The 24,507-nt window shown below is 38.3% G+C and overlaps 1 protein-coding gene across 1 annotated transcript in view; it reads left to right on the forward strand.

Moving 5' to 3' along the window:
• The window catches only part of NID1 (nidogen 1), a 40,861-nt gene extending 17,583 nt beyond the window's left edge, over nt 1-23,278 (forward strand). The window contains exons 11-20 of the mRNA XM_062489007.1: nt 2,436-2,579; nt 3,314-3,436; nt 11,233-11,457; nt 12,070-12,242; nt 14,211-14,337; nt 18,212-18,383; nt 19,126-19,283; nt 20,349-20,472; nt 21,686-21,798; nt 23,157-23,278. Of these exons, the coding sequence (XP_062344991.1) occupies nt 2,436-2,579; nt 3,314-3,436; nt 11,233-11,457; nt 12,070-12,242; nt 14,211-14,337; nt 18,212-18,383; nt 19,126-19,283; nt 20,349-20,472; nt 21,686-21,798; nt 23,157-23,278 (1,481 nt within the window). The remainder of the gene's footprint in view (nt 1-2,435; nt 2,580-3,313; nt 3,437-11,232; nt 11,458-12,069; nt 12,243-14,210; nt 14,338-18,211; nt 18,384-19,125; nt 19,284-20,348; nt 20,473-21,685; nt 21,799-23,156) is intronic.
• Nucleotides 23,279-24,507: the final 1,229 nt, after the last annotated feature.

The following is a 24,507-nucleotide window of genomic DNA, read 5'->3' on the forward strand; positions in this document are numbered from 1 at the left end:
GAATTGTAGCTGCAGATCATTGTTAAAAATCTTTCTGGTCTGGCTCTTAGCCAAATCCAATGAAGCATTTAATATCAAATTCAGTAGTTGTCACTCAACTATGTTTTTATTTTTCTGTAATTAAAAACTTTTTTTCTGGAGGAAGCCTGAGTTAATCTGTATTTGCTATAGTAAGGTTGTCGTAACAAGGGATATCTTTCCCTCTTTGCCCTGTTTTTCACTCAAATTGTAGAAATTCCCTTTGGAAAAAGGAATCCACAAATAGTAGATAGAAGAAGGACAATAACAAATAACAAAAGAGGAATAATGACTCTACCTCTAGAACTGCAACTGTCAGGATAGGATGGAGATTAGAAGGTTGTTTTCTTGATAGAATTTTTATCTTTGCGACCTGACAGTAATTGTGTACCAACAAAACCTATTCACACTCTTCCAGTATGGCTGGAAATTCCTCTTTCTTTTAAAAATAAGTGATAACAGCTGAGGATTTTCTTCTTCTGTTGTAACAGCTTTGTGGTGGAAGTTTAGCTACCCTTTGATCAGTTAATGCATCCAGATCATTGCTAATTATAGCCAAGACTGTTCTTCAGCCAAGACTGAGGAGTCTTCATCTTGCTGCAGAGAGTTGCATTACTTTCCTTGAGTTTGTAACTTTGCCTGATGTGTATTACACTCTGTCACAAGCCAAATTTCTCTGCTTCAGTAAGAATTACAATTCATGTCTGTTCCCTAAGTCACAGTGCACCCTAAGTGTTGCAGAACAGTCAGAAAAAGCAGCTCCTTCTACGAAGGCCACTGGAAGGGATAGGGTGAGATGTGGGAGAGCAGCTTTATGCTCCTTCTGTTATGTCCAGCACTGCACTTTTGTGACTTGGACCTGAAAGGGAACATTCTTTTCTCCAGCCATGACCTCACCAGCTTCATTCTACCACTTTCCCATGAAGCTGATGTTCCACTTTTAGCAAGTGCTAAGTAATTCCTTGCCCAGTTTGAAGGATATCAGTTTGATTCCTTCCTTCAACCAAAACCAAATTCAATTTTTAAGACTGAAGAGAGAGAAGATAAATTCTAGTTTCCCAACAGATAATAGAGAAATTAAAATAAATGTCATGGTAATCTTTTCACAGTGGAGGGTCTCATAAGCTACAGAGGATCTGAACCCCAGAAGGGGCAACATCAACCCTCTTTGCTTTTGCAAGTTGCTCTGGGATGCCAGTTCTTACTCAGCTTTTTTGGAACCAGCACTTTTTTTCATACCAGCTGTGTGATTCACTGGATAGCTTTATAAGAGTAAATAAACTTTGTCCTCCTATTGGTAGGATGAGAAACAGAAAGACTTGGGGACTCCCTTTGAGCTTCAGCTCTTACCTTATTTATCTATAATACTGTTCTTAATGAATTTCTCTTTAATCCAAAATTTACTTAATCAAGTAAAGATATTAATGATTCTAATAATTATGTCATTTCCTCCAGAGAAACAGAAAATAACTAGTGTTTTCAGATATGGCTCTGATAGAAGATTTTTTTATTTCCCTGCTGACACTGTGGTAGTTTCCATCTGTGTGCTGGGATGAAATGAACATTGTAGTGTCTTGTCTTGGCCCCCTGTCAAATTTTTGTCATAATTGTGTAAAGACAGCCTCAATGTTACAGCAGCCTCTGTTAGAGCAGCTGGAAGTCTGTTCCTGGATGTACACACTGGACACCCTATTTTTAGGCCCAAAATTTTTGTAGTGTTTTATCTCTTCCTATTCCATGTAGCTTGGTTTCCTTTCCTGTTCTCTGATGTAACAGGTAAGCATAGGTAACTTCCAGAAACAATTTATGTGCAGTAGTGCAGTGCCTTTGGAGCCACAGCTGTCAACATGAGAGAGTTATGAAAAGTTGCAGGTCTGGTCCCAGATCTCTCCAGTAGTCAACAAATGTGTTTATCTCCAATTGAGTGAGTTACAGCCCCTATTTGTTGCCAAGTGACAGCAGCCTGGGTCAGTACTAGGTTAGTGTAGCAGGTCATCTAAATAATTCCCAGCGCAGTGAACTGGCCACTTAACTAACATGTGAGGTAGCTCTGTGAGATGCCTTACGTTTCTTCATTCAGGACTCCTTTTCATAAACAAAGCTGATATGAATATTAGGATCTGGCACTGTGGTAGCCTTTCTGGCCTGTTCTGTATTAACAAGCACCTATGAGGTGCTGAGACAGTTGCTTCATTGTAAAACATTAATAAGATTTAACACCACTGAAAGGGGAGATTTCAGAAAAAAAAAAAATTAAAATCCCAACCTCCAGAGCAAAAACCCCTCCGTTCCTTGTTTCCTTTCTCTCCTGTAATCTTTCACAGATGTTGTTCTCTCCTATGAACTTACTAGGAGGCTTAGACTTTGTGAAGGAAAGTTCAGATTTTCACCTCCTCTCTTTGACATTTACCCTGCAGCTGTGGAGTATGTGGTAAACCACTGCCAGAGGGGCACACACAACTGTGACATTCCCCAGCGTGCTCAGTGTGTGTACACCGGAGGGTCTGCCTACATCTGCACATGCCTCCCTGGCTTCTCCGGAGATGGGCGTGCCTGTGAGGGTGGGTAGCACCATTTATCGTGGGGCTTTTCTACTCCTCACTGCACTACTGGGCTAGTCTTTGTGCCCTGTCCTCTACCTGCTTTTCATTTCAACTAGGAAATTTCATAGTACGAGTCCCTCGGGCAGCAATTTTTATTAAGCATTTCTTTTTTCCTCCTCTCACCTTTGAATTTACTCTTCAGTGTTTGGTCTATAGAAGGTCCAAGATGAGATAACTGCAGAAATTGCAGTAGTTTCAGCTGCAGACCTTTGTCTGCTGCAACTGTTTGCACTGTATTGGTTTAAATGACTAAGGTGGTGAAACAAAATGCTCAGACAAAGTAAAAAATTTTGCGTTCTGTTTCACATCAGTCTGAGTGCAGTGGGGGAACAGCTTTACCTAATTACATGTTGGAAGCATGGCTAGCCAAATCCTGCTTCTCTTTCAATGTTAAGTCATTTGTTTGGGAAAAATGGACATAAATATCTAAAATACTGTGAACATACTACTACCCTTTGGAATAGGAGAAACCTGGGATTATCTGAGATAGAGAACCTAAAATACAGGCACACTTTCCCCTTTTATCTCCCTTGCATTTCTGTTCTAGATGTATCTCCAAAGAACTGTCTGTATGTCTAATCAGATACTCTAAAATAAGAGCCTGAAAATGTGATAGGTTTGTACTTTATTTCATCACTCTGATTTGTCCATCAGGAGGAACAGTCACCTGAGATTGATCTTTTCTTTTACAGATGTAGACGAATGTCAACAGGGCCACTGCCATCCAGCTGCTTTTTGCTACAACACCCCTGGGTCCTTCAGCTGCCACTGCAAGGCAGGTTATCGTGGGGATGGTTTCCGATGTGTGTTAGGAGGTAAAATTCTATAGTTCTTGAAAGTTGGACCAGAAATATAATTTGTGATTTGCAGGATATTTATCTTAATTTGGTTGCCTTCTGAAAACAGTGCCTACTGCTGCACTGGGGTTCTTATTCTTCTCTAATCTTTCAAGTTTAGGCTTTTACCAAGCTTGCATCAAAACTGTATCTTGATTCTATCACTTTTTCATGATATCCTGTTTAATGTCCCATTTTATGTTTTGTTTATTCTATCCTCAGCAGTTTTCAGCCTCAAGCTGATACTATCTTTTGAAGTTGCCTTTCGTACAGGTTTTACCGTGGGGGTGATTTGGTTTGCATACTCAGTAATCATGTACCATAAAATACCTGGAATTGTTGGCAATGCAAATGGATGCAATATTTACAGGAGAAAAGTGAAAAATGAGACCAAAGTCATGAGGCTCTTGTCTGCAGTGAGATCTAGATGCCTACATGCTACATAAAGCCTGTGGTCTAGAAAGACTACAGTTTCCAGCTGGCACCTCCTTGTTTCTGTATTTATCCAGCCTATTCTCTGTTCAGGAGAAAGTTCTTTACCCTAACACTTCTGTTTCTCCATTGTACTTTGAGGCTTGAAGTATAACACTCATCTTGAAGGCATGCTTTAGAAAAAAAAAAAAGGAGGAAGGAACATTCGAGAACAAACTAGCATTATTATTTTACTTTAATTCAACAGCATGGCAAATCTATGGGACAGACTCAGGTTTTGTAGATGGTGAGTCTTTCATCCAAGAAATAAAGCCTAAATTCTCAATATACTCAAGCCCAATTCTTCTTCCTCTAAGAATCTTGTCATTGGGCATTTTTCAACAGACTGAAATTCAAACCATGCAGTCAAGAGTAACAAGAATATCCTAGGGCCAAAAGGAAAGAAAGGGTTTAAAGGTTTTATTTTGGTTGTTTTGGCTGGTTTTTGTTTGTTTGTTTTGTTTTGTTTGTTTGTTTGTTTTTTGTTGTTGTTGTTTTTTGTTTGGTTTGTGGTTTTTTTTATAGTGAAGGTGCTTGCTTCAAAGTGTTTGTGTGACATGACATTACTACCTGAGACTTAATATTTTTGTTTTGCCTCTATGTTCCCTAATTCTGAATTTCCAACTTTTTTTTTTTTCCCCACAATTGGATGCTCAGTTTTTGAAACCAAAAAGCAAAGGATTGTATGGAGGAAAAAAGAAAAAAATCACAAAGTTGATTCTAGTTTTAGATCATATATACATGACACCTCACCATGTGCACAGTAGCACATTTTGTGAATTCACCCAGTGCTTGTAGATTTTTATATCATAGGTAAATTTCAGGTTTTGAAGTATTTAATTCTGAGATGTAGCTTTCACCACTTTGTTAGTCTTTTAATATAATTTTTTTAACTGGCATTTAATGCATAATCACCCATGTGTATTTTCATTTTAGTGCCAGATAAATGAGGAACTAACTGGTGTTTATGACCTGTGTCAAAATATTTAGCTTACTATCCAGTTGATAAAAAAAAAGTTATTTTTCCTAGAGGAGAAACTTGATGTGAATAACTTGAAGCAAATCAAACCTTAAAGCTTCCAGTTCTTCAGGCAGAATTGTTGGGGCAAAAACATGGCTTTCATGTCTGTGACATGCCCTTTGTAGATGAAGCAGATCGTTTGGTAGACTGATATTTGCAATCAACCTATTAACTTTGTTACAAGGACGCAGTTAATTTCTTCTGAGTATGTCTGATGATTTACTTAAATAGTTTTTTGGGGTTTTTTTAATGTGTTTTTCTTAACACCTTTTCTTATGCAGTGGTTAGTGTGTCTCTATTAAACTGCTAAGCACATGGTATTATTATGTAGTAACTTTGTCCTACTTATGCTGTAAACTTCTTGACTTCCTTTGCTCAACAAAATCGTGTCCTGAATGGGGATTTTTCCATGTTGCAATTTTAATAGTAGTAACAAAATATTTTTAAGAGTTTTGTATCTACCGTTTTAGTGGGTGGAGATCTGCCAGGCTTTATTAGTCTTCATATATGCCTCACTGATAATTTTTTTTAGTACGGTATTACCAGTGGAAGACAGGCTTTTAGAAATACTTGTATCAATTATCTCTGCTCATTAAGTGTTCTGAGCAGTAAAAAAAATAAAATAAGAAAAAAATGTAAAATCTGTGTAGATAAGAAGTCTCACTTTTTGCTGAATTTGACTGAAGTACAAAGTATCTGTGTTGCTCAGCTAGCCTGCAGCAATGGCAATGTTTACAGTTTAGCACTGCTCCCTTCTTAGAGTTAATAGAACAATAGCTGTCCTTGGGGTGTCATCTGTTACTAAAGCTTTAGTGCCTCTAGAATGGATAGATCCATCAGTTAATCATTGCTAGGGACAGAAACAAACTATGCTTTCTGAAGCCTCACAAAAGTAGTTTAGTTTACTCTAGCGCTGGATTTGTAAAGTAAGTTGCTTCAGAATGGAGATTGCAGAGGAGGCCTATTGTATTCTGCTGTAATTATAGACCCTTTCTCCCCCTTCTTACCCACTAAGGTTTTGATCTAGTAAGCCTCAGTGTTGTAACTGAAGTTTTTCCTGGTTGTTAATGGCATGGAAGGTTTCATTCATCCAAATACGCAGTGCTTTTTGCTGTTCTCTGTTCCAACCCATGTGTACAATTACTTGCTTGTTTGGTGTCTTTATTATTATATGAAATCTTCTGTTAAATCTCTATGGCAACTCTTGAAACAAGTAGGCTAACAGGAGAAATGGATTTGAGTCACACACATGGGAATGTCTGTGGGAGTGAACCAGCAAGTTGATGAAAGAGTTAATGATGCTGGAATGTCCTGCTGCTCCCAGCTATTAAGGAAGTCTGTACTTCATTATTCCCTCACGCTTCATTTTTCCATTTCAAAAACCCCAGATGTCTGAGTGTTTCTACCCCTGCAGACCCCAGACACTGTTTGCTAAACAGAAACAAGACTGGATTCTTGGAACTAGGAACTGTTAAGAGCTATTCTCTGATCATCTGTGTGCAACTGGTTTCACATGAGAAAGGGAAGGTTCTTCATTTGGGTTTTTAAATTTTTTTCTACAGCATCTGAGGACTGCAATTAAAAATGTCAATATAGGTATTTGAGTAAGAGAAGTCCATACATCTCAGTTTCTCATCCTCTTACTCAGCTTCCATCTATTTTAAGAAAAGTCCATTAATCATTTTCTACACCACTGCTACAAGAGCAATCTTCTATGTCTAAAAAATACCTTGAATATTTGTATATGGCTTTAGTTTGTTTTTTTTTTCTCAATTCTGTTTCTTTCTTCACATATGTGAAAAAAGCATATGCGTATGTGTATGTTTATCATCTCATCTTTCCATATTCATGCTACTTCCATTTTCATTTTTACAAATTCCATAATCTATTTCAGTGACTTTTAAATTCTGGATTGCTACTGGTAATTCATGAATCAACTGGAAAAAAAAAAGTTTAATACGCATCAAATACAAATTGATTCTTCTGAAGAAGGATATACATTTAGCTGAAGTTCAGGATGCACCATTCTGTGTAGCTAGTCTGACTTGTACTGTGTTCCACAGAACACAAATTCTTCATCACACCTTTATTCTCTGTTCTGCTCTACAGCTTCTATCTTAGGAACATTTTTCTGTACACTCATTCAATTTTTCACTGTTCTTTTGAACTGTGGTTGCCAGAGCTGGACGCAATATTTCTTGATTCATCTCCCCAGCCTCATATTCTCCTCTGTACCTGTATATTCCCTGTGTATATGCTGAATTCTTTTTTACCCTCTCACAATCCCTACAGCACTGATCTGTGATCTGCTGATAGCTTTTTCGGGTTGTAGTTTCAAAGATTAGTCTACCTTTAGAGGCTTGTCTACACAGTTTATTTCAAGAAGTATGACTTCACATTTACATCCTGTCCTTCTCATGTGGCCTGTTTCACATCCACAAAGGATGCAGCCTATGGTTGTATATTTACCTCTGGAATGCAAATGATGGAATTCAATTTCTTAACAGGGAAATTTAAAAGCAAGACTAAGGCAATATGGGAATTTACTAAAGATACCACTACTCCATGACATTTGACTTCTGAATCAGATTATTTTTTTCAGTTTTTAATTATTTGCCAAATCAAGTTCTTAGTTTCAAAAATTGTACAGTCCTGCGGGCATAAATAAAGCACCATAGCAAAACACAGAGCTATTAGGTCAGTGTATTACCTTCAGCAGTCAAGCACCAACTGCACCAAAACCCAGTGAGGATGGGGTTTTACTTAATTTTACAGTAAGTGCTGATTGGTAATGTTTAAATGCATACACTGAAAAATACTGTAACTTGATTCTGCTGTTAATGAAAAGCTGATGTCATCCCTGCTTTTTTTCATCACCTACAAGTACCTAGGTCCTGCTTTTACTGGTTGTTTCATCTCTGGCAGAATGAACTAATCCTGGTGTATACCATTTTTGTCATCACTGACATGATCATTTGCTCTGCCTTTCAAATGTGGGTTTCAAGAATGGTTAGAACCTCCTGAAAATCAGGGCTAGTTATCCCTGTATATGGAGCCTTGAAACAGGTATGGCTTGTTTTCCATTTGCTACAATCAGGTGCAGTACTGGATGTAACAGCACCATTACACCAAGTAGATGTTATTTGCTCTTAGTGCTACCTGCTGAATTTAATGGACTTTCTTCATGCCAATCATGAGATCAGAGAGCTCTCCTAATGCTAATTGTTCAGTATCTTTGAAGAGTCTTGACTGGATGAAATACAACAGTATTTGTGTTAAAGGCTGGCTCACTAAAAAAACACATTTAGGCTGCTGTAGTGAAGGAAATTTACTGGCTCTTAGTTTTGTGTCTGGATGTTGGCTTACAAAGTAGTCCTTGAGCTACCTTGATATATGCACTTTCTCATTACCCATTGTCTAGGTTGTGCTGTTAGCTCATCAAGGCAGGAAATGTGCTTTATTTGTTGTGTCAGTCTTATCTTTCAGACTCTGTCATAGCTAGACTAATTTCTGAGAGTTAATTAATGCAATATAACACTTGCAAAATCAGAGCATCTTCTCCTAACCCCACTGAGTAAAAGGTATGGCAGTATAAGCTGTGTAAGCAGACTATTTATTTCAACCCACTGCCATCTGTATGCAAGATTATTGTGCCTTCATTGTTGCATAGGCTACAGTGCTCACAGGGTTTCCACCCACATTTCTTTAGGTGCCTCTAAACTGTAAGCATAGTAATCCTGGCCATGATTCAGAGACAAGGAGGAAAAAATGGAGAACGGATTCCAGGTGCTTGGTTGAACTGTGCTTTAGTTTAGGCTTTTTTTTTTTTTTTGTTTATAAGTTTTAATATTGGTTAAATTAATATTAGGGAATCAAAACAAAATGTTGAAAGACAAGTTAAAATTATTGAGTTAGCACAGATGAAGATGGTAACCCTGTCTTTATTTCTTTTCAGAATGTCTGTTTAACATAGATTACTTACTGTACTTGATATTGTTAATAAAGTGATCACTAGTATAAGGGATTTTCATAAGCAAAAAAGTAGTAAAATACACAGTTATTCCTAGAAGTGAGTGAAAATAGGGTATTTGCAAGTATTTTTATGCAAATAAAAATTCTGCATTGGTGGGGTTTTTTTCAAAAGAACCAATCATATGCTCTGCCTTCTGGAAATTCAGTACTAATTTTGAAAATTATTTTGTTAAGACAAGTCTCTTGATTTTAGGGTTGCTAAGTGCATAAGCAGGCCATTTATGAGATTGGTCTTGATCACTGCAAGATCAGTTCCCTTAAATAATGCAATCAGAATTCCTGAGTAAAATCTACAGATATTATTGTCAACATTGTCTTGAAATTAGAACAGATATTGATATTTCAAGTCACCAAAACCACTAATGTATTTTATGTGTAATCACTGGGTCCTATCTGGGAGTGTATACACCTTACTTTCATAATTCATATAGAATATTGAGTAAGAAATTGTAACCTGTTGGTATATACCCTATTTTCATGAGTTTCCAATGTGAAGAAGAAAAGGAATAGTTTCTACTGTTGGTTTTTATATCCTACTGAGGCGGAGTCAGTAGTGTGTCTCAAAGCTTATAGGAATGCAATTATGAATATTTTTTCTGCACTAGACAAAAATATATGTGGGGAGTAGTTTACCTACAGTCTGTGTTCCCCCTGCTTTCTCCCATGAGCAGTGCCTATAATGAGAGTTTAGAATAAAAAACTGTGGCAAAACCATCTGTTTCCTGGAATCATCATTTCTTTTACCTGCATACTGCATAGGACACTGGATACATGGAAGCAAAATCTGAGACGGATAATGGAGGCTTTCCCACAGGACCTGGTTTTGTAGGTTGATTGAAGGCTCTCCACCACCCACATTAAAACTGATGCCAAATATTTCAGTTGTTCAGTGAGCTGTTGTCCAGTCATTTATATTTTTCTAATTATGTCCAGGTGCATGAAACTTGTCCAAAGCGTTTGCTTGCATAACTAGTTTAAATATTAATAAAAACCTGCCTTTTTTTTACAGAACATAGATTTACACCACAGCAGTCTGTTAATGCATGGGATTAGCTTTTTGTTTAGCTGGGGTCAGTCTAATGTGAGCCACACAAAACTAATCCTGTCCATCAGGCAGTGTAAAAACAAGGTAAAAACAAGGAAAGGAATAAATGGAAGTGTAATGTTAAAGACTCTTCAGTAGACAGTTTGTGCCAAGTAATTCTAAATGCATGTAGAAATCATTGACAGATACTCTCCCAAAATTACATCTTTCTCTCCTAGGGATCTCAAGTGTATGGTAAAACCAAGCCAGCTTTCTTTGTCTGGAGAAGGAAATATATTATTTTTATTGTATTATTTTAATTTCATCATGTTGTTTGGCTTCTAGAAGATATATCCATCCAGATGACTTTCCCTACTCCATGATAGATAATATAATAAGAAGGTGTAAATTTTAGTTCAGATTATTTTGTAAAATTGAAACATAAAGAGCCAGATCCCTGCATGTCCTGATGTGACATCTGAAAAGTTTATTTCCTCTGTAGTCTCTGCAATAATATGTATGCATGTCGTGTAGCCAAAGCACATGGTATGGTTCTCTGTGCTTCACCAGGGGGTGGACAACCTGTCTCAGCAATTCCTTTCTTAGATCCAGAAGAATCAAATGAGTGCTCAAACTTTATAACTGAACTTTAAAAACCTAATATACATCACAGCAATGAACTGCTTCACTTCCGAAGATCTGTAGGGAATTTGGCATCTGCCTCACATTGTGGTTTTCTTTTGTGGCTTTGAAGGGAATCTCAACTTCTAGCGTTACAAAAAAACCTTCAGCCACTGTAGGGTCTGTCTAGTTAGTCACATTTTAAGGCCCATGGACAATTGCCAACGAGTAGGCATAAGGGCCAAAAGTCAGACATCAGAATGTTCTTGCTCATCTGCTTCATGGAGAACAACCATGTTTTCCAGCTTCTGTTTATGACCCTTCAATGAAGGAAGATGCAGGGGATGTGTTTGTTCTCTTTTAAACTAGGCAGTGAAAGATAGAATAAGTTTAAGGCAAATGTGCCACACTTACATAGGGGGGACTGGTTGGAGCTGTTCTGAAGTCACATGCCTTCAAGCCTTGTAACAGTGTCACGTTCCACTAGAGGTAAGAACACTTGTGTATAGATGGTTAGTGTATGTTAATTGTTAATGGACTGTTGTTATTAGCTAAAACAGAAATATTCACTGTGGTTTGTTTTGTTCTGTTGTTTTTTTCCCGCAGAAGTAGAAAAGACCAAATGCCAGCGTGAACGTGAAGTAGCTCTTGGCAGTGGAGGTGCTTTCTTCCCAAGGGATGCAAGAGTTGGTCACTTCATTCCCCAGTGTGATGAGCATGGGCATTACCTACCCACTCAGTGCCATGCTGGCAGTGGGTATTGTTGGTGTGTGGATAGGGATGGGAATGAGATTGATGGCACCAGAAGCGGCCCAGGAGTTCGACCACCATGTAAGTGGCTGAAGCAGTTGTTTTGTGTGGGTATCTGTCCATCTGAGTTCACTGTCTCCCAAATGTGGGGCTTAGTCCTTCCCTGAGATACAACACTGACAATGAAGCAATGCAGATTTCAGCTGTCCCAGTGGTGGTATGTCTCACACCCTTCAGTGACCCCCAACACACACTTTTCCTTCAGCCAGGGCATCTGGACAGCTGTGGTCAGCTTCTGAATAAGAAGGTTTTTCTTGAAATGGTGAGAGGCCAGATAATCCCTGCCCTCTGGGAGCTGCAATAACTGACTTGCCTCAGGAAATGAAGGATGTTCCTTCCTATGTTTTCCTCACTTCAGCTGCAAAATAAGATAGATTTTTCTAAGCATTTGAAGCAAAGAGCAATTACAGAGCCAAACATGAAACTACATATTATGTCAACTTCTCCTTCTCTGTCAGCCAAGGGGAAAATTTCAGAAGCTTTCTGCTTCTGATTATAGTTATTAATGTCTGCATATAGGGCTGTTTCCTTCTAAGAAGTCTGACTGTAATTGTGTTTCTGCAAATAATATGAAGCCTTGTTGTCCTGTACAAGCTAATTTTTTCCCCATCTGTTTCCTTCCCTGTTAATAAGGTCTGAGCACAGCTGCTCCTCCTGTTGTTATTGGGCCCTCTGTTCGACCAGACACAGTACCTCTGCCACCAGGAACACACTTGCTTTTTGCCCAAAGTGGTAAAATTGAACATGTTCCTCTAGAGGGAAACAATATGAAGAAAAGCAGTGCAAAAGCACTCTTGCATATTCCAGTAAGTACTTTACTATACTAAGTCCGTGTTTTTTAGAAGATTCCTGACAAAGATGAAACCGACTGTCTAAACACCTTGATAATTTAAGTTAAAAACACAATTTTTACTCTTCATTAAAATTTCAGAAACCCATCAATTTGTTACTGAAAATTTCTGACTAGTCAAAAATCTTAAGCCTAAGGTATAGAAAAGATAATTATTGCCTTTTAAAGAATGGCTCACAATAGATCAAAAGACAAAGTTCTAATCTCACATGCCTCCAGCAACTCTTCATATTAACTCCTGTCTATTCACACTTCTGCTGATTTTCTGACTCTGGTATAAAAGTTTAAAAGACCTACAGTAGCAGTAGGTGGAAAGGCCCTTTTTTCCATTCCTACTCCCTCAAAGCTTTTTCCTTAGTCTTAATCTATTCCTGTTTTGCTTTTTTTTTTTTCAGTCAGTTATCTCCACTTCTTGGCTACACATACATTTTTCTTCCTTTGTTTTTTTTCGCTTCCTTCCCCATGTGTAAGCCTGGTGGGTGGTAGATCTTTTTCCCATGCTTCTTACTACCATCTTGAGAATCTTTTTTCCTGGAAAATGAATTCCTGATGCTGAGAAGCTGTCTTTTCCACCACCTGTGTCACATGCCAGCCCTTTTCCCTGGCAGTTTCATCACGTTCATTTGTTTTGCTCAAGGCCTAGGATTTCTGTTTTCATTCCAGTGTTACTTTATTTGTAATAGATGGCAGAATCAAGTAGCATGCTGCTCTCTCTTCTTTACATATATATAATACTGAGTAGTTAGTAAATACTGGCTAAATTATACAGATTCACATCATTAAATAGTACCATAAATTGCTGTGATGTAAAGGCAAAATCAAGGTTTTGTCCCTTATGTAAAGTGCTGCTGCAAGAACATAAAAAAGTAAAATACTTTATAAAAAATGGTGTAATAAGGCTGAAGGTGACATGATTCTGAATACTTGTCACCTAGTCTCATTATTCACTTGATCTAACTTAAATAACTTAGAAGTATCTTCAGGAAGGAACTTCCAAGAGATGAGATGCAATTCTGTCTTGAAATTTTCAATTAAAAGGAAACTTTCAGTCTCTGCTAGCATTGTTGACTTTGTGTTGTCTGTGTTGTGTATTTGCAAAGTGGTACCAGAGGTATTTAGATTGTTTTGCAACCCACAGAATTAATGTAGAGTGATGAGTAAGTGCATCTGTTTTAATTCTCAGGTTTGGAACACCTTTCTAAGAAGCACTGTTGCAAAAGCAGCAACAGTGACAGACTTTAGATTTAATGTACAGCTGTTGCTTTACCCTGAAAATTTCTTTGATTTGTCTGTAGGAGAGAGTTTGAACTCTAAACTCATACCCTACTCCTATCTTCTTTCTGCCTGAAAAATTCCATAGAAATGCTTCTTGTTGCTGAGAATATTCCTTCCACCAGAATGATTTACTTGTTTAAGCTAACTTTTAAAATAAAGCCTTACTTTGCTAGAACTTTTTAGAGTCAAATGGTGCTACATAGGAAGCACAGCCATAATGCATGACTTGGATGTCAGTGTAAGTCAGATTTGATAGAAGTAATTATTCCCCCTTAAAGGGAAGGAATGAGAGGAAAAAGGTACATGAAAGGGTGACACAGTAAAATGTTGACATTAACTTTCTTTAGATGGGTATGCAGGTGAAGGTGAAGAAGTCAGACAAACTGTTCAGTACTAGTATCTCCAATGCTGCTTTGAAACAATGGAGAATTATATCTGCTAGTTAAAAGGGACTTTTAACTGGAAGTATTTTTCTAAGATATTTAACAGTGACTGTTACCCAGTGATTTTCTGCGTGTCTCCTCCTCATTTCCCACCTTTGCTCAAGAATTTTGTTTCTTCAGGCTTGGGTCTTAAAGCATAAGTTAATGCTGCTGATAGGTAACTGTTGTTTATCCTAAGGTGATCTAACTTGCCTGTTGTCTAACAGGACAAAGTTGTTATTGGAGTTGCTTATGACTGCGTGGACAAGATGGTTTATTGGACAGACATCAGTGGCCCTTCAATCAGCAGGGCCAGCCTGCATGGTGGGGAGCCAATGACCATAATCAAAACAGGTAACAGCAAAAAAATTATTTCTCTTGCTACTTCTTAGGAATGGTATTAGAGTTGAATTTAGTAATACGTACTTCCTAGCTGTTGCCTGAGCTAAGAGTTATATTTATGTATTAACGTGGAATACCATTAGAGGGTGTCTTTGATTTTTGTTCTGGCAAGCAAGGTAGGTGTTGGATAGATGAGATTTTGTTATATGTAGTATTTTTTTCTCTACTGAACTCTGCTGTCAGCTGCCTGCTCTGCTGAGAAAGGACTGGTGAGCATGGAGGTTGAAGACAACTCCTGCTCTCTCTTCCTTGGTTTGGGGATCAAACAGCTGAAAAGTTGTTAGAAACCATTTTTGCTGTGATTTTCCCATGCCTGCCACTTAAGTTGTAACATGGAAAGTGAGTAAAACCACCTTGTTTGGTTTTTACCCTTTGTAGTTGTTAAAGGATTTGAGAATTAGACTGGATGATATTGAGGAGTTAGTGCTTATCCAGTTTGTCTTGTTCTTACATTCTTTCCTTCAAGACTGCTGCTCACCACAGTCCATGTTCATTTTCATTAGAAGGGTCAAGCCCATGCATCTTGGATGTTAAACCCTTTGATTGAGTGGAAAGCGCTAAGGGGAAGGACAGGTTTAGAGAGCAAAGTGAATGGTTGGGGGAGGTGTCATTAAAAAAAAAACAACAGCAAAAGTAGCTGGAGGCACATTCTAAATACTGGTGTCCCCAAGATCCTAGAACACCTGTGAAGTCAAAATACTGGAAGAGGTCACCTTTGCTTTCAATCTTATGAAATTATTTTAGAAAAATTATCAGCTAGTTATAAAACTCTACAATAAATTTGGTTTAGTTTGCTATGGATGTGTAGAGAATCACTGCCTGGACTTTGTGCTTTGAAATAGTGAGTTTGTGAGACTCCATTTGGGCTCTTAGGAACAGCAGATACTTGGGGGGGTGGCTTGGATCCTACCATTGTCCCAGGAAGGAAAAAGGGAGAGCTTAAGGCCATCCCTAACCATTCTGGCTGTTATGGAGCTTCATATTTCTATACCAGTTGATGGCTGAGGTATTTTGTGAGACTTCTTTTTCCATCCCAAAGTATTTAATATGAAAGGGTCTCTAACCTGCAGTACAATCCTGTACTTGCCTGTGACACTTAGAAACTCTGCAGGGAAAAGATTTTTGCTTTGCACTATTAATGTTTTTTTTTTCCAGAATCTGCACTTCTAAAATGGGGGAAATTACTATTTACTGAAAACTTTATATGAATATTAATGTCTGTCTAACAAGAGTGTGCATAGGTATTAAAATTCTTGTAATGTATAAAATGTTGGAAAATTATTTGTGAAGTCTTTCAGCTAAATTTGGTTTATTATTTAAGGTAATTCAGGATGCTTCAATGCCAAACTGAAACCTCATGAGTTTTACCTGCTATAAAAATTACCGTATGTGTGGAGCTTTAGCATGAATTCTGTTGTTCTGTTAGTTGCATAGGTTGTAATGCTTTTCCTGAAGAGATTGGGAGAGATGTTGCACTTTACTTTTTGGATGTTAATGGGCATTTCAATAAGGATTTAGATCAAAATAATATTGAATATTCAGCATTCAAATGGATATCTTCTATGTGGGCCAAAACTGAAACTTTCAAATTTAATGAAATAGGAAAATGCCTCCCCCTTAGAAGACTCATGAGAATTTTTTTGTTTTGTTTAATCTTTGCCTTCTTCCTCCTGTGAGCTCCAGCTGCTTTCTTCAGTTCATGCGTATTTTTCTGGAATGTACTGCACTTTTGGTTGGGTTTTTTTAAAGCTCTTGTGATCCAACTTGGGGTGCTTTGCAGAAACACTGTTTAATTGTGGATCCCCATCCAGTTGTCCTTTATCCCTACAGCTGTATAGGCTGTGGAGGCTTTCTCAGCTCTGCAGCTGTGGCAGCAGGTTAGGAAGTAGAGCTTTGCTCTGAGGTAGCTGCCTAAAGTCCTATTAGCTGTTCATGTCTGTACAAACCTGCCCTCAGGGACAGAGCCTGAGACTGCATCAGGCTCGATGACAATATAGCAGGAACATATTTGTGCCTCTGGAAAGACTGATGATAAATGAAGCCTTTAAATATTCCCTTACCCCTCCCTCCATGGGGGATAGTTTTTTATGGCTTATCATGAACCACACAGAAGGGACATTTCCTTTAGACTTCTGTAAATCTCCTAACATATAGCTGACATAAGGAAATTGAAACAAGGAAACTAGTCAGGGAGCAGGGGCTCCTGGGAATCAGTGACAGCAAATCTTTTGCCTGCTATTCTGTTTCCTAAAAGAGTCGGGGAGCTCCTCCATTACCATTTAGTAAGTAATCTTGCTATCCCAGAGGCTGGGGACCACCCTCAGTAGACTGCCACTAGCAAGGAAAGAAGTAGGAACATTTGGGGATCTGAAGTATATTTGAGGTGGTTTCTTGCAGCTGACAGGTTTAACTCCACAGAAGCACTTAGAGAAATAAAGGAGTAATGTGAAGTCAGTATAACTGAGTCCAAGTGTGCCCAAGAGCCCTTAGGAGGAGTAAAGAAATGCCTGATTAACATTTACTTTCTTGCCCACCACCCGTCCCCTCCCTCACATGAGCTGTGAGTTAGAAACAATGAGGTACATCTTGTTTGTTCCTTTCCACCTCTTCAGCAATTAATATAAATCTAAAATGTCATGTGTGCAGATAAAGTGCTGAGTGTAATTCGCTTGAGTGGGAGAGCAGAGGATGCTTGAACTATTGTGCAACTGTTGTTCACAGCAACATCACAGTAGCACAGTCCAGAGAGCCCCATGTTACCATGTTCTGGGCCAAAAGCCTTTTCTCCACAAAGGTTGCTTATGTCACATGATGTTTTTTTAATGGCTGTCAGTGAATAAACTTAAGAATTAAAAGAGGCCTAACAGGCCACATTCCGTTCTGTGTGTGGATCAGTATTTGAAAGGTGCTTTTTTTTTCAACAGCTGGCTGGTATAAAGGGTAACTTCTGCCTCTTTGGGGGAGTGACCATGTACATTTCCTTTTCTTTTGGAACTGAAATTGAATGAAAATGGATTTTTTTTTTAACTTGTCTTTTGCTTCCTTAAAGTCTACCCTGCCTGCCGGCTCTTTTTCAATGGAACCTTGAAAAAACAGCAGTTTCTCATAGTGGCTGAATTAAGCTCTATAAATTCTTTCTGCATCCTGCATCCAAGTTAGAAATTACTAATGCCAGAGCAGTAAGGTCATTATCTGCTATTTCCTGTTGCTTTTGGAACAACTAGCTATCCAAGAAAAACTGTGCACATACAATGCTAAGATGTGTTCCTAAAAGAATAGCTCTGCAAATACAAAGAACTGGATCTAGATTGCATCAGTTAGTTAATGTCATTGTCTCTAATGTTTAGAGTTTGATTTTTGTTTAATTGTTGCATCAGGTAAACTTAGCATAAATAAGGTTTTCAGAGGGATGCTGTGTATGCCAGTACTAAAGAAAGAAAAATATTAAGGGTTATAAAATCCATTTTACAGCCTTCTAAGGATGATGGAAGATTTTGACACTATCTTCTGTTCCTTTCTCTGTTACCAACTCTTTCTATGTTTGCCCCTCCAAGTACAGTTTCTATGTGTGGGAAGTTTGTTCTGTATGGAACATTTCATTCTATGTCTTTATGAGAGTTTTGTGTATTTAAACTTTGAGGCAAAAATTTAAACTTTAAGGCAAAATGCATGTTCCTCTTCCAAGTGATATAAAGTAGCTTTTGTTGGACCACAGCCAGAGCACTGAAGAAAACCTATCTCTGTTAAAGGTTATCCTTATGAGGCTGACACAGTGTATTGGGAATAAATATAATTCCTAGGAATGTTTTTCTCTGTTCTCCTGCAGATTTGGGAAGCCCTGAAGGGATAGCTGTAGATCACCTAGGTCGCAACATCTTCTGGACTGACTCTCAGCTGGATAGAATAGAAGTGGCCAGGCTGGATGGGCGCCAGCGTCGCATCCTTTTTGACACTGGTTTGGTGAACCCCAGGGCAATTGTCCTGGATCCTGTGAGAGGGTATGGATGTGTTGTCAAGAAACATGTGCAAAGCTTTGTTTTATTTATCAGATTATTTAACGGACTGAGGAGAGACCTGTGTTCCATGCAGAACTCTACTGATGAAGTAGGGCTCTGGGTTCAGGTCAAGCATCATGGACTTCCATTTTATAGTAAATTGTGTGTGTGTTAAGGAGTAAACCACAAAGGTGCCATTGAGGGGCCATGCATATTCTAAGGCACGGAATGTACATCCAAGGAAAAAAGATGGCCCTCTCTGAGGGTTTCTGCTGAGGATAAACTACTCTGATTCCATTATGTGTCGCTTATTTGGTACACTGAAGAGAAAAATACTGTTTCAAATGGGTCCCAAATGTATGCTAAATACTCTTGCTTTAGCCTGAGCAGTCATGATGGGAAGGGAGATGAAGAACTCGAAATGTAGATGTATATATTTGGAATGGCACTCAGAACTATTGCAATATAGGTCTTTTTGACTGGCATTTTGATCATAAGCTAAACAATGGAAGGAGAGTGTTTCTTCTTAATCTGTGCTTATTCCTTTTGTTTTTATTGGAAGTATAATTGCTACATTTTTACTATACTTTTTTGACTTCTTTATCGAAGTGCAAGATGGCCCTTCTTATTTATTTAAATTATTTAGGGGCTATGTGTTACTTTTGCTCTCTTAGCATTTTCTCCATTACAACAGTCTTTTGAGATAAGTCCCTGTCTTAACTCTAGCCTTTTTCTTCTTCCTAAGAAACTTGTACTGGACTGACTGGAACAGAGAAGCTCCTAAAATTGAAACTTCATACATGGATGGCACAAACAGAAGAATTCTTGTCAAAGATGATCTTGGGTTACCAAATGGACTGACATTTGATCCTTATTCCTCAATGCTGTGCTGGGTAGATGCAGGTAAAGGGGGGCTAAAATATTTCTTTTTAATAGTAGTAGTGTAAGTATGTCCAATCCCGAAACTATGCACAGCCATAGCTTTTGGCTTTTATAATTTATTCATTGCCATTCACATGAGACAGTGTGCAAGCTGAAGGATTTCAATTCTGATTACAAAACTTTCTAGGAATGCAACAGATCTGTGTGTCTTGTATGTGGCCATTTTTTTAGGTAGTGCTTAAGGCTTTGTAGAAGATGTTAGTTTAAGACAGGAGAAAAACCACAGATTTATCTAATCTGCCTTACAGAATGTCATCCTGGCATTTTATTTTAAGGCCTGTAACCTGAGACCAAGTCTGTCTTATATTTGACTGAAGCAAGTCTTGAAAAGGAATGCACCCAAAAGATCAAGGGATTAACGTTCCTCCACAAACCCACTGTTAGTTTTGTGACAGTGTCTCACCAGTTGGGGGGGGGGGGGGGGGAAGTGTGCTTTTAATTCTCATTTAATTTTTGTCTTTTTGGTATCTTGCTGTCTTTCACCCTCTAGACTCTGGCAGGGATGTCTTCCTGTGGAGGTGCTTTTCCACTTCAAGTCACCTTTCAGATTTTGGATAAACTAAAATGGTCAAGCTCTCTTTTTCACTGTAAAATGCTTTCTCCAACCTTTAAATATATCTCCTGCTATCTCTAGTTACTTTATCTCTCTTCCTTTCTTGTTCTCACATTTTCACCTTCTCCTTTTTTGTCTAGTTCTGAAACACATTACTTAGGAAAAACCTACAGGTATTTAAATTCATTAGCAGTGTTCCCAACCTGCAGGCTTTGCAGCTAGACCCTTTTTGCACCCTATTTGCATCTATGAGTTAGATGTTCTTCCTGCAGTCTCACATTCATGGCCCAACCCAGCAAACATTTCAGCAACATGCTCACCAAACAAACTTTGCAAAAATGTCTTCCAGAGGAGGTGGAACCACACTGTGGACTTTCCACCCTGTTCATGCTTGCATTTTTGTGCTTGTCTTTCATCCCTGATGAGAGCTCTCTTGTTCTGATTCAAAGGCTTAATTGTTTCACTACATCCAGGTACCAAGAGGCTGGAATGCATGAACCCTAATCAGCTTGGTCGACGAAAGATTGTTGAAGGGATTCAGTATCCTTTTGGGGTTACAAGCTATGGGAAGAATTTATACTATACAGACTGGAGAAGGTACATTATCTGCTAAGGAAATTATGGATTACTTTCATGTTTTTTCTCCCTGGTAGAAACTGAAATATACACTGCATTTCTCATGCCTAACCTCTCACACATTCCTGTTTTGTTGCTTTTCTGGCAATAGCTGATGCAGGGTGGAGTGGATATGTAGAGCTGACCTATTGATGCTGCCAGTTAACTGAGTTTTCACTTTTTAGCATAGTGATTTGTCCTTGAAGAAAATGATTTTAACACTGAACATTCTTGGAAAAGGAGTGGGCAGTAACTTGTTTCTCTTATAGCAGCTGTATTGTAGAGGGCAGACATTCAACACTCTTGGGTTTCTATACCCTATATTACATGAATGTTCAATGAAAAATAAGGGGGGAAAAAAGTGTTCACTATATTGATGACACTTTCTTTATTGCAAACACTCTAAAATGTTGCCATATGAACAAGACTTAGAGGTTTACCTTATCTTCTGAAAAAAATCCAGTCCCCGTATTTTAAAATAAATATTGTTACTTGATGTAAATGGTTTTATGGGCTCCATCAGCAAACTCTCACCCAAATGCTGCCATCAATTGCAGCAGCAGTAGCTATTTCTGTGTGTGAGGATTTCCAAGTTAGAAACTAACATTTGGGAAGTGTTATACTAGAACAGGCTTGAGGAACAGCATGCTACCGATCTGTTACTTGGACTCCCCTTTTATACTTACTTTATACTTATGACTAGCTGCATTCCTTCTGGAGATCAGGCTCCACCTGAAAGACATCGTTGTCCATAATTGTTATGCTTAACAGCTGCAGTATCAGCTATACCACAATACTTGTCAGAGGGGCAGAATGTGAAAAATGTGCCAAAACTACCAACACATGCGTCCCTCCTGTAGAGGGACATTGTCCTGTACTGGAAGTACCTTCAAAATCGTTAAAGTGTCTCCCTGATAAATTTCTTGTCTGCCTAGAATGAAGGGCATAACATACTAGGTTTGTCCAGGAAAGGTGATGTCTTTGGGGATTTTACTTCTGGTATCTCTTCCTAATTGTAAAAAGAAAATGACTTCACATTTCCCCCCCTTTTCATTTTGTTTTCGTTCTTTTTACTAGTTGGTTGGCTTTTTGGTTGGTTTTTTTTTTTAGGGGGGGCTTTTTGTTGCATTGTTTTGTTTTCCCCTATACTTTCACCTTCATCTCACTTCTGTGTATTTTCTTCTGCATGTGGCAGGGATGCTGTTGTGGCAGTGGATCGCACGATTTCTTTAGAAAATGACAACTTCCAGCCTCACAAGCGCTCACGACTCTATGGAATTACCACAGCCTTTGCTCAGTGCCCAGGAGGTAATCCAGATCATTCTTGAGTTTGTACAGCTGTGTAACACCTTACTGTATAAATGAACTTAGTAGCAGCTCCCATTTATAAACTGCCAACTGATTTGGGTAGTGAAGATTTGGGTTAGTGTTTAGATTTCTGTTTAGTAAGAAGTTAAAAGCCACCTAATTTCTTTTCCATAAAAGCAGTTTTTGTAGTTGCCACATGAAACCAGAACTGGAGGGGGAGAAGGGGCCTGTTCTATCTTTTGTGAAAGGACATTCATCTGACGAGCATCCGACCTGAAAAAAATGCTAATGTATCGTCTTCTAAATTGAATGCTATATTCATGGCTTGGGCCTTACTCACTTATTAATTTTAAACTACAGAAATATTATAGTCTTCCAGATGTCCTTAACGAGATCCAGTGTTTTTCAAAATGGAATGTTCAGAAAACAGCAGGTGGTAGATTGGCTGGACTGAGCTGGCTCTTCTGCTCTGTTGAATGTTAAGTTTTTCAGATATGCTATTGAAAAGAGGAGGAGAGGAAGCCGATACCCTTGAAATATAATTTGGTTTTTGTGAAGCAGTATCATTATGCAGTTATGTTGCTCTCAGCAAATCACTTAGGAGAAGCCTTTACTGTTTGTTTTTTTTTACAATATGGCTGGAATTGTAGGAATTGTGCTGTTTTTACTTCGAGACTAAAAAAAACAAAACCCTTAGGATAGTTTCTTTTCAAATTACTCAATGCATGCAATAAAAACCAATATAGTGCAAGTTTTGGCTCAGAGTTTAAAAATACATACAAATGTCATAATTAAGAAATGAGTTATATTGTTATTGCTGGTTAATTCACAGATTCCTTTTGGTAAGCACTGTAAAATTTAACAGCATTGTGTGCTCTGAGTATATGCTTATACCTATAATACTCAGAGCCTTGGTGTAATTTCTTTCTATGTGTTATGTCTGTTTCAAGTGATTTTTGTTTGTTTTCATGGATCATTCCTCTGTACCAAGACAGATAACTGACGATGATGTTCTGTAGCATTTTGGACTTTGTCCCCATGTTGCACTTCTCTATTTATTCACTCACTTCTCTTCATTCTAATATCTGTGACCATGTGGCCAGTTTATGGAGGGTATTTTAGGAGTAGCTCACTTGATTCATGTTGCCTTTTTCACTCTATTATCTTGATCTTCCTTACATGTGAATGTCAATTTGACACAAGGGATACGGTGACTCATATCTCCCAAAGCTTGTTTCCCTACTCTAGCCATAAATCTTAACATCTCTTGTACATGTCTGTTCCAGATTTTATTGTGGGTTTCCATTTTTCTTTTCTCTCTCTAAGATTTTACATCTCTGTTTTTTTTCTTTTTCCAGGACATAACTACTGTACAGTGAATAATGGTGGTTGTACTCACCTCTGCTTGGCTACCCCAGGAGGCCGTACTTGCCGCTGCCCTGACAACACAGTTGGAGTAGATTGCATAGAAAGAAACTGAACATTAAAATAAGCTTTAGAGCAGCAGACACCTTTTAGAAATGTGCTGTAAACAATTCACTCCTATCAACACAATCAGGCCCTAAAGATAAGTGCTCCATGCTGCTGATAGTAAGCCACAATGCACATATGCAGACACAAACACACACACACACAGAGGCTGTTTTTGTAGCAGTTCAGTAAGACAGAGCTGCCCAGGTTGGGTCCAACTTCACCTTATTCCTTCTAAAATCATCTCTTGGCTTTTTAAGGTAAATGTGGAGGCCTTAGTTGCATCTGCCCTGGGCAAGGAGGACAAGTCTCTTGGCAAAATTGAACTAACAAACACAGAACAGAGTAAAGCGAATGCAACTACTCAAATCCTGAGATTGAATTGTACCTTGGAGCACACAGCAGTTTTCTGCAGAAGTGGTATGCTTAGCCCATCATATATGTGGCTGGGCTTACCTCTAGCTGAGAAACAATCAGGAGGTCCCAGCCCAAGGATGAGCAGGTGAGGGGAAATACCCAGTAATAGCACATATTTACTGCCCAACCATATTCCTTCTCACTACCTTCTCACTACCAGACCTTTCACTTCAAAAACTTGCATCTCAATTACAGAAGTACTTTATCCATGTGTTGTAAGGTATATAATTCTCCCCCTGGCTCATGTGATTGTTTCCTACAGCACATGATTTGTTATAGATAATCAACACTGTTTAGTGGATATCTTTGAAGTTTTTGTTAGGTTTTAAGAGATTTATGTTTCTTCTGTTTGAGGTGGATTCCTGAGTAGTTCCCTCAAATCCACTGAACAAAATTTAGATATTTTGAACAACACTGATAGTCATCAAAGAATGAATGTTGATTCATTGGAAGACAAGTGACTTTAAAAAGATAGTCACATTTTGTTTTCTGAGAGGTTTTTAAATACTATTTCTATGTTTGATTCTATAAGCCTCAAAGGGGTCTCTGAATTCTGTCTTACCAATCTTTCCTCTTTAGCAAACCATGCCATGCCTTTCTGTAGACCATAAGAAACCATGGCAGTTAAAATCTGGTTTTCAGAAAGCTCACCTCTGCTTTAGTGCTTTAAAGAAAGAAATATAGTGATGCCCCATTTATGTGCCAGTGTTCAGTAACAGCAAAAATGGTGTTCTGAAAATCAAAATGAAGTTTATGTTTTCTTCATCACCAGTAAGTTGGGAGAGGCAAAATGTAAATGAATACTTATATGTCAAATTAGCA

The sequence above is a fragment of the Cinclus cinclus genome, chromosome 3, assembly GCF_963662255.1.
Source record: "Cinclus cinclus chromosome 3, bCinCin1.1, whole genome shotgun sequence".
NCBI lineage: Eukaryota > Metazoa > Chordata > Aves > Passeriformes > Cinclidae > Cinclus > Cinclus cinclus.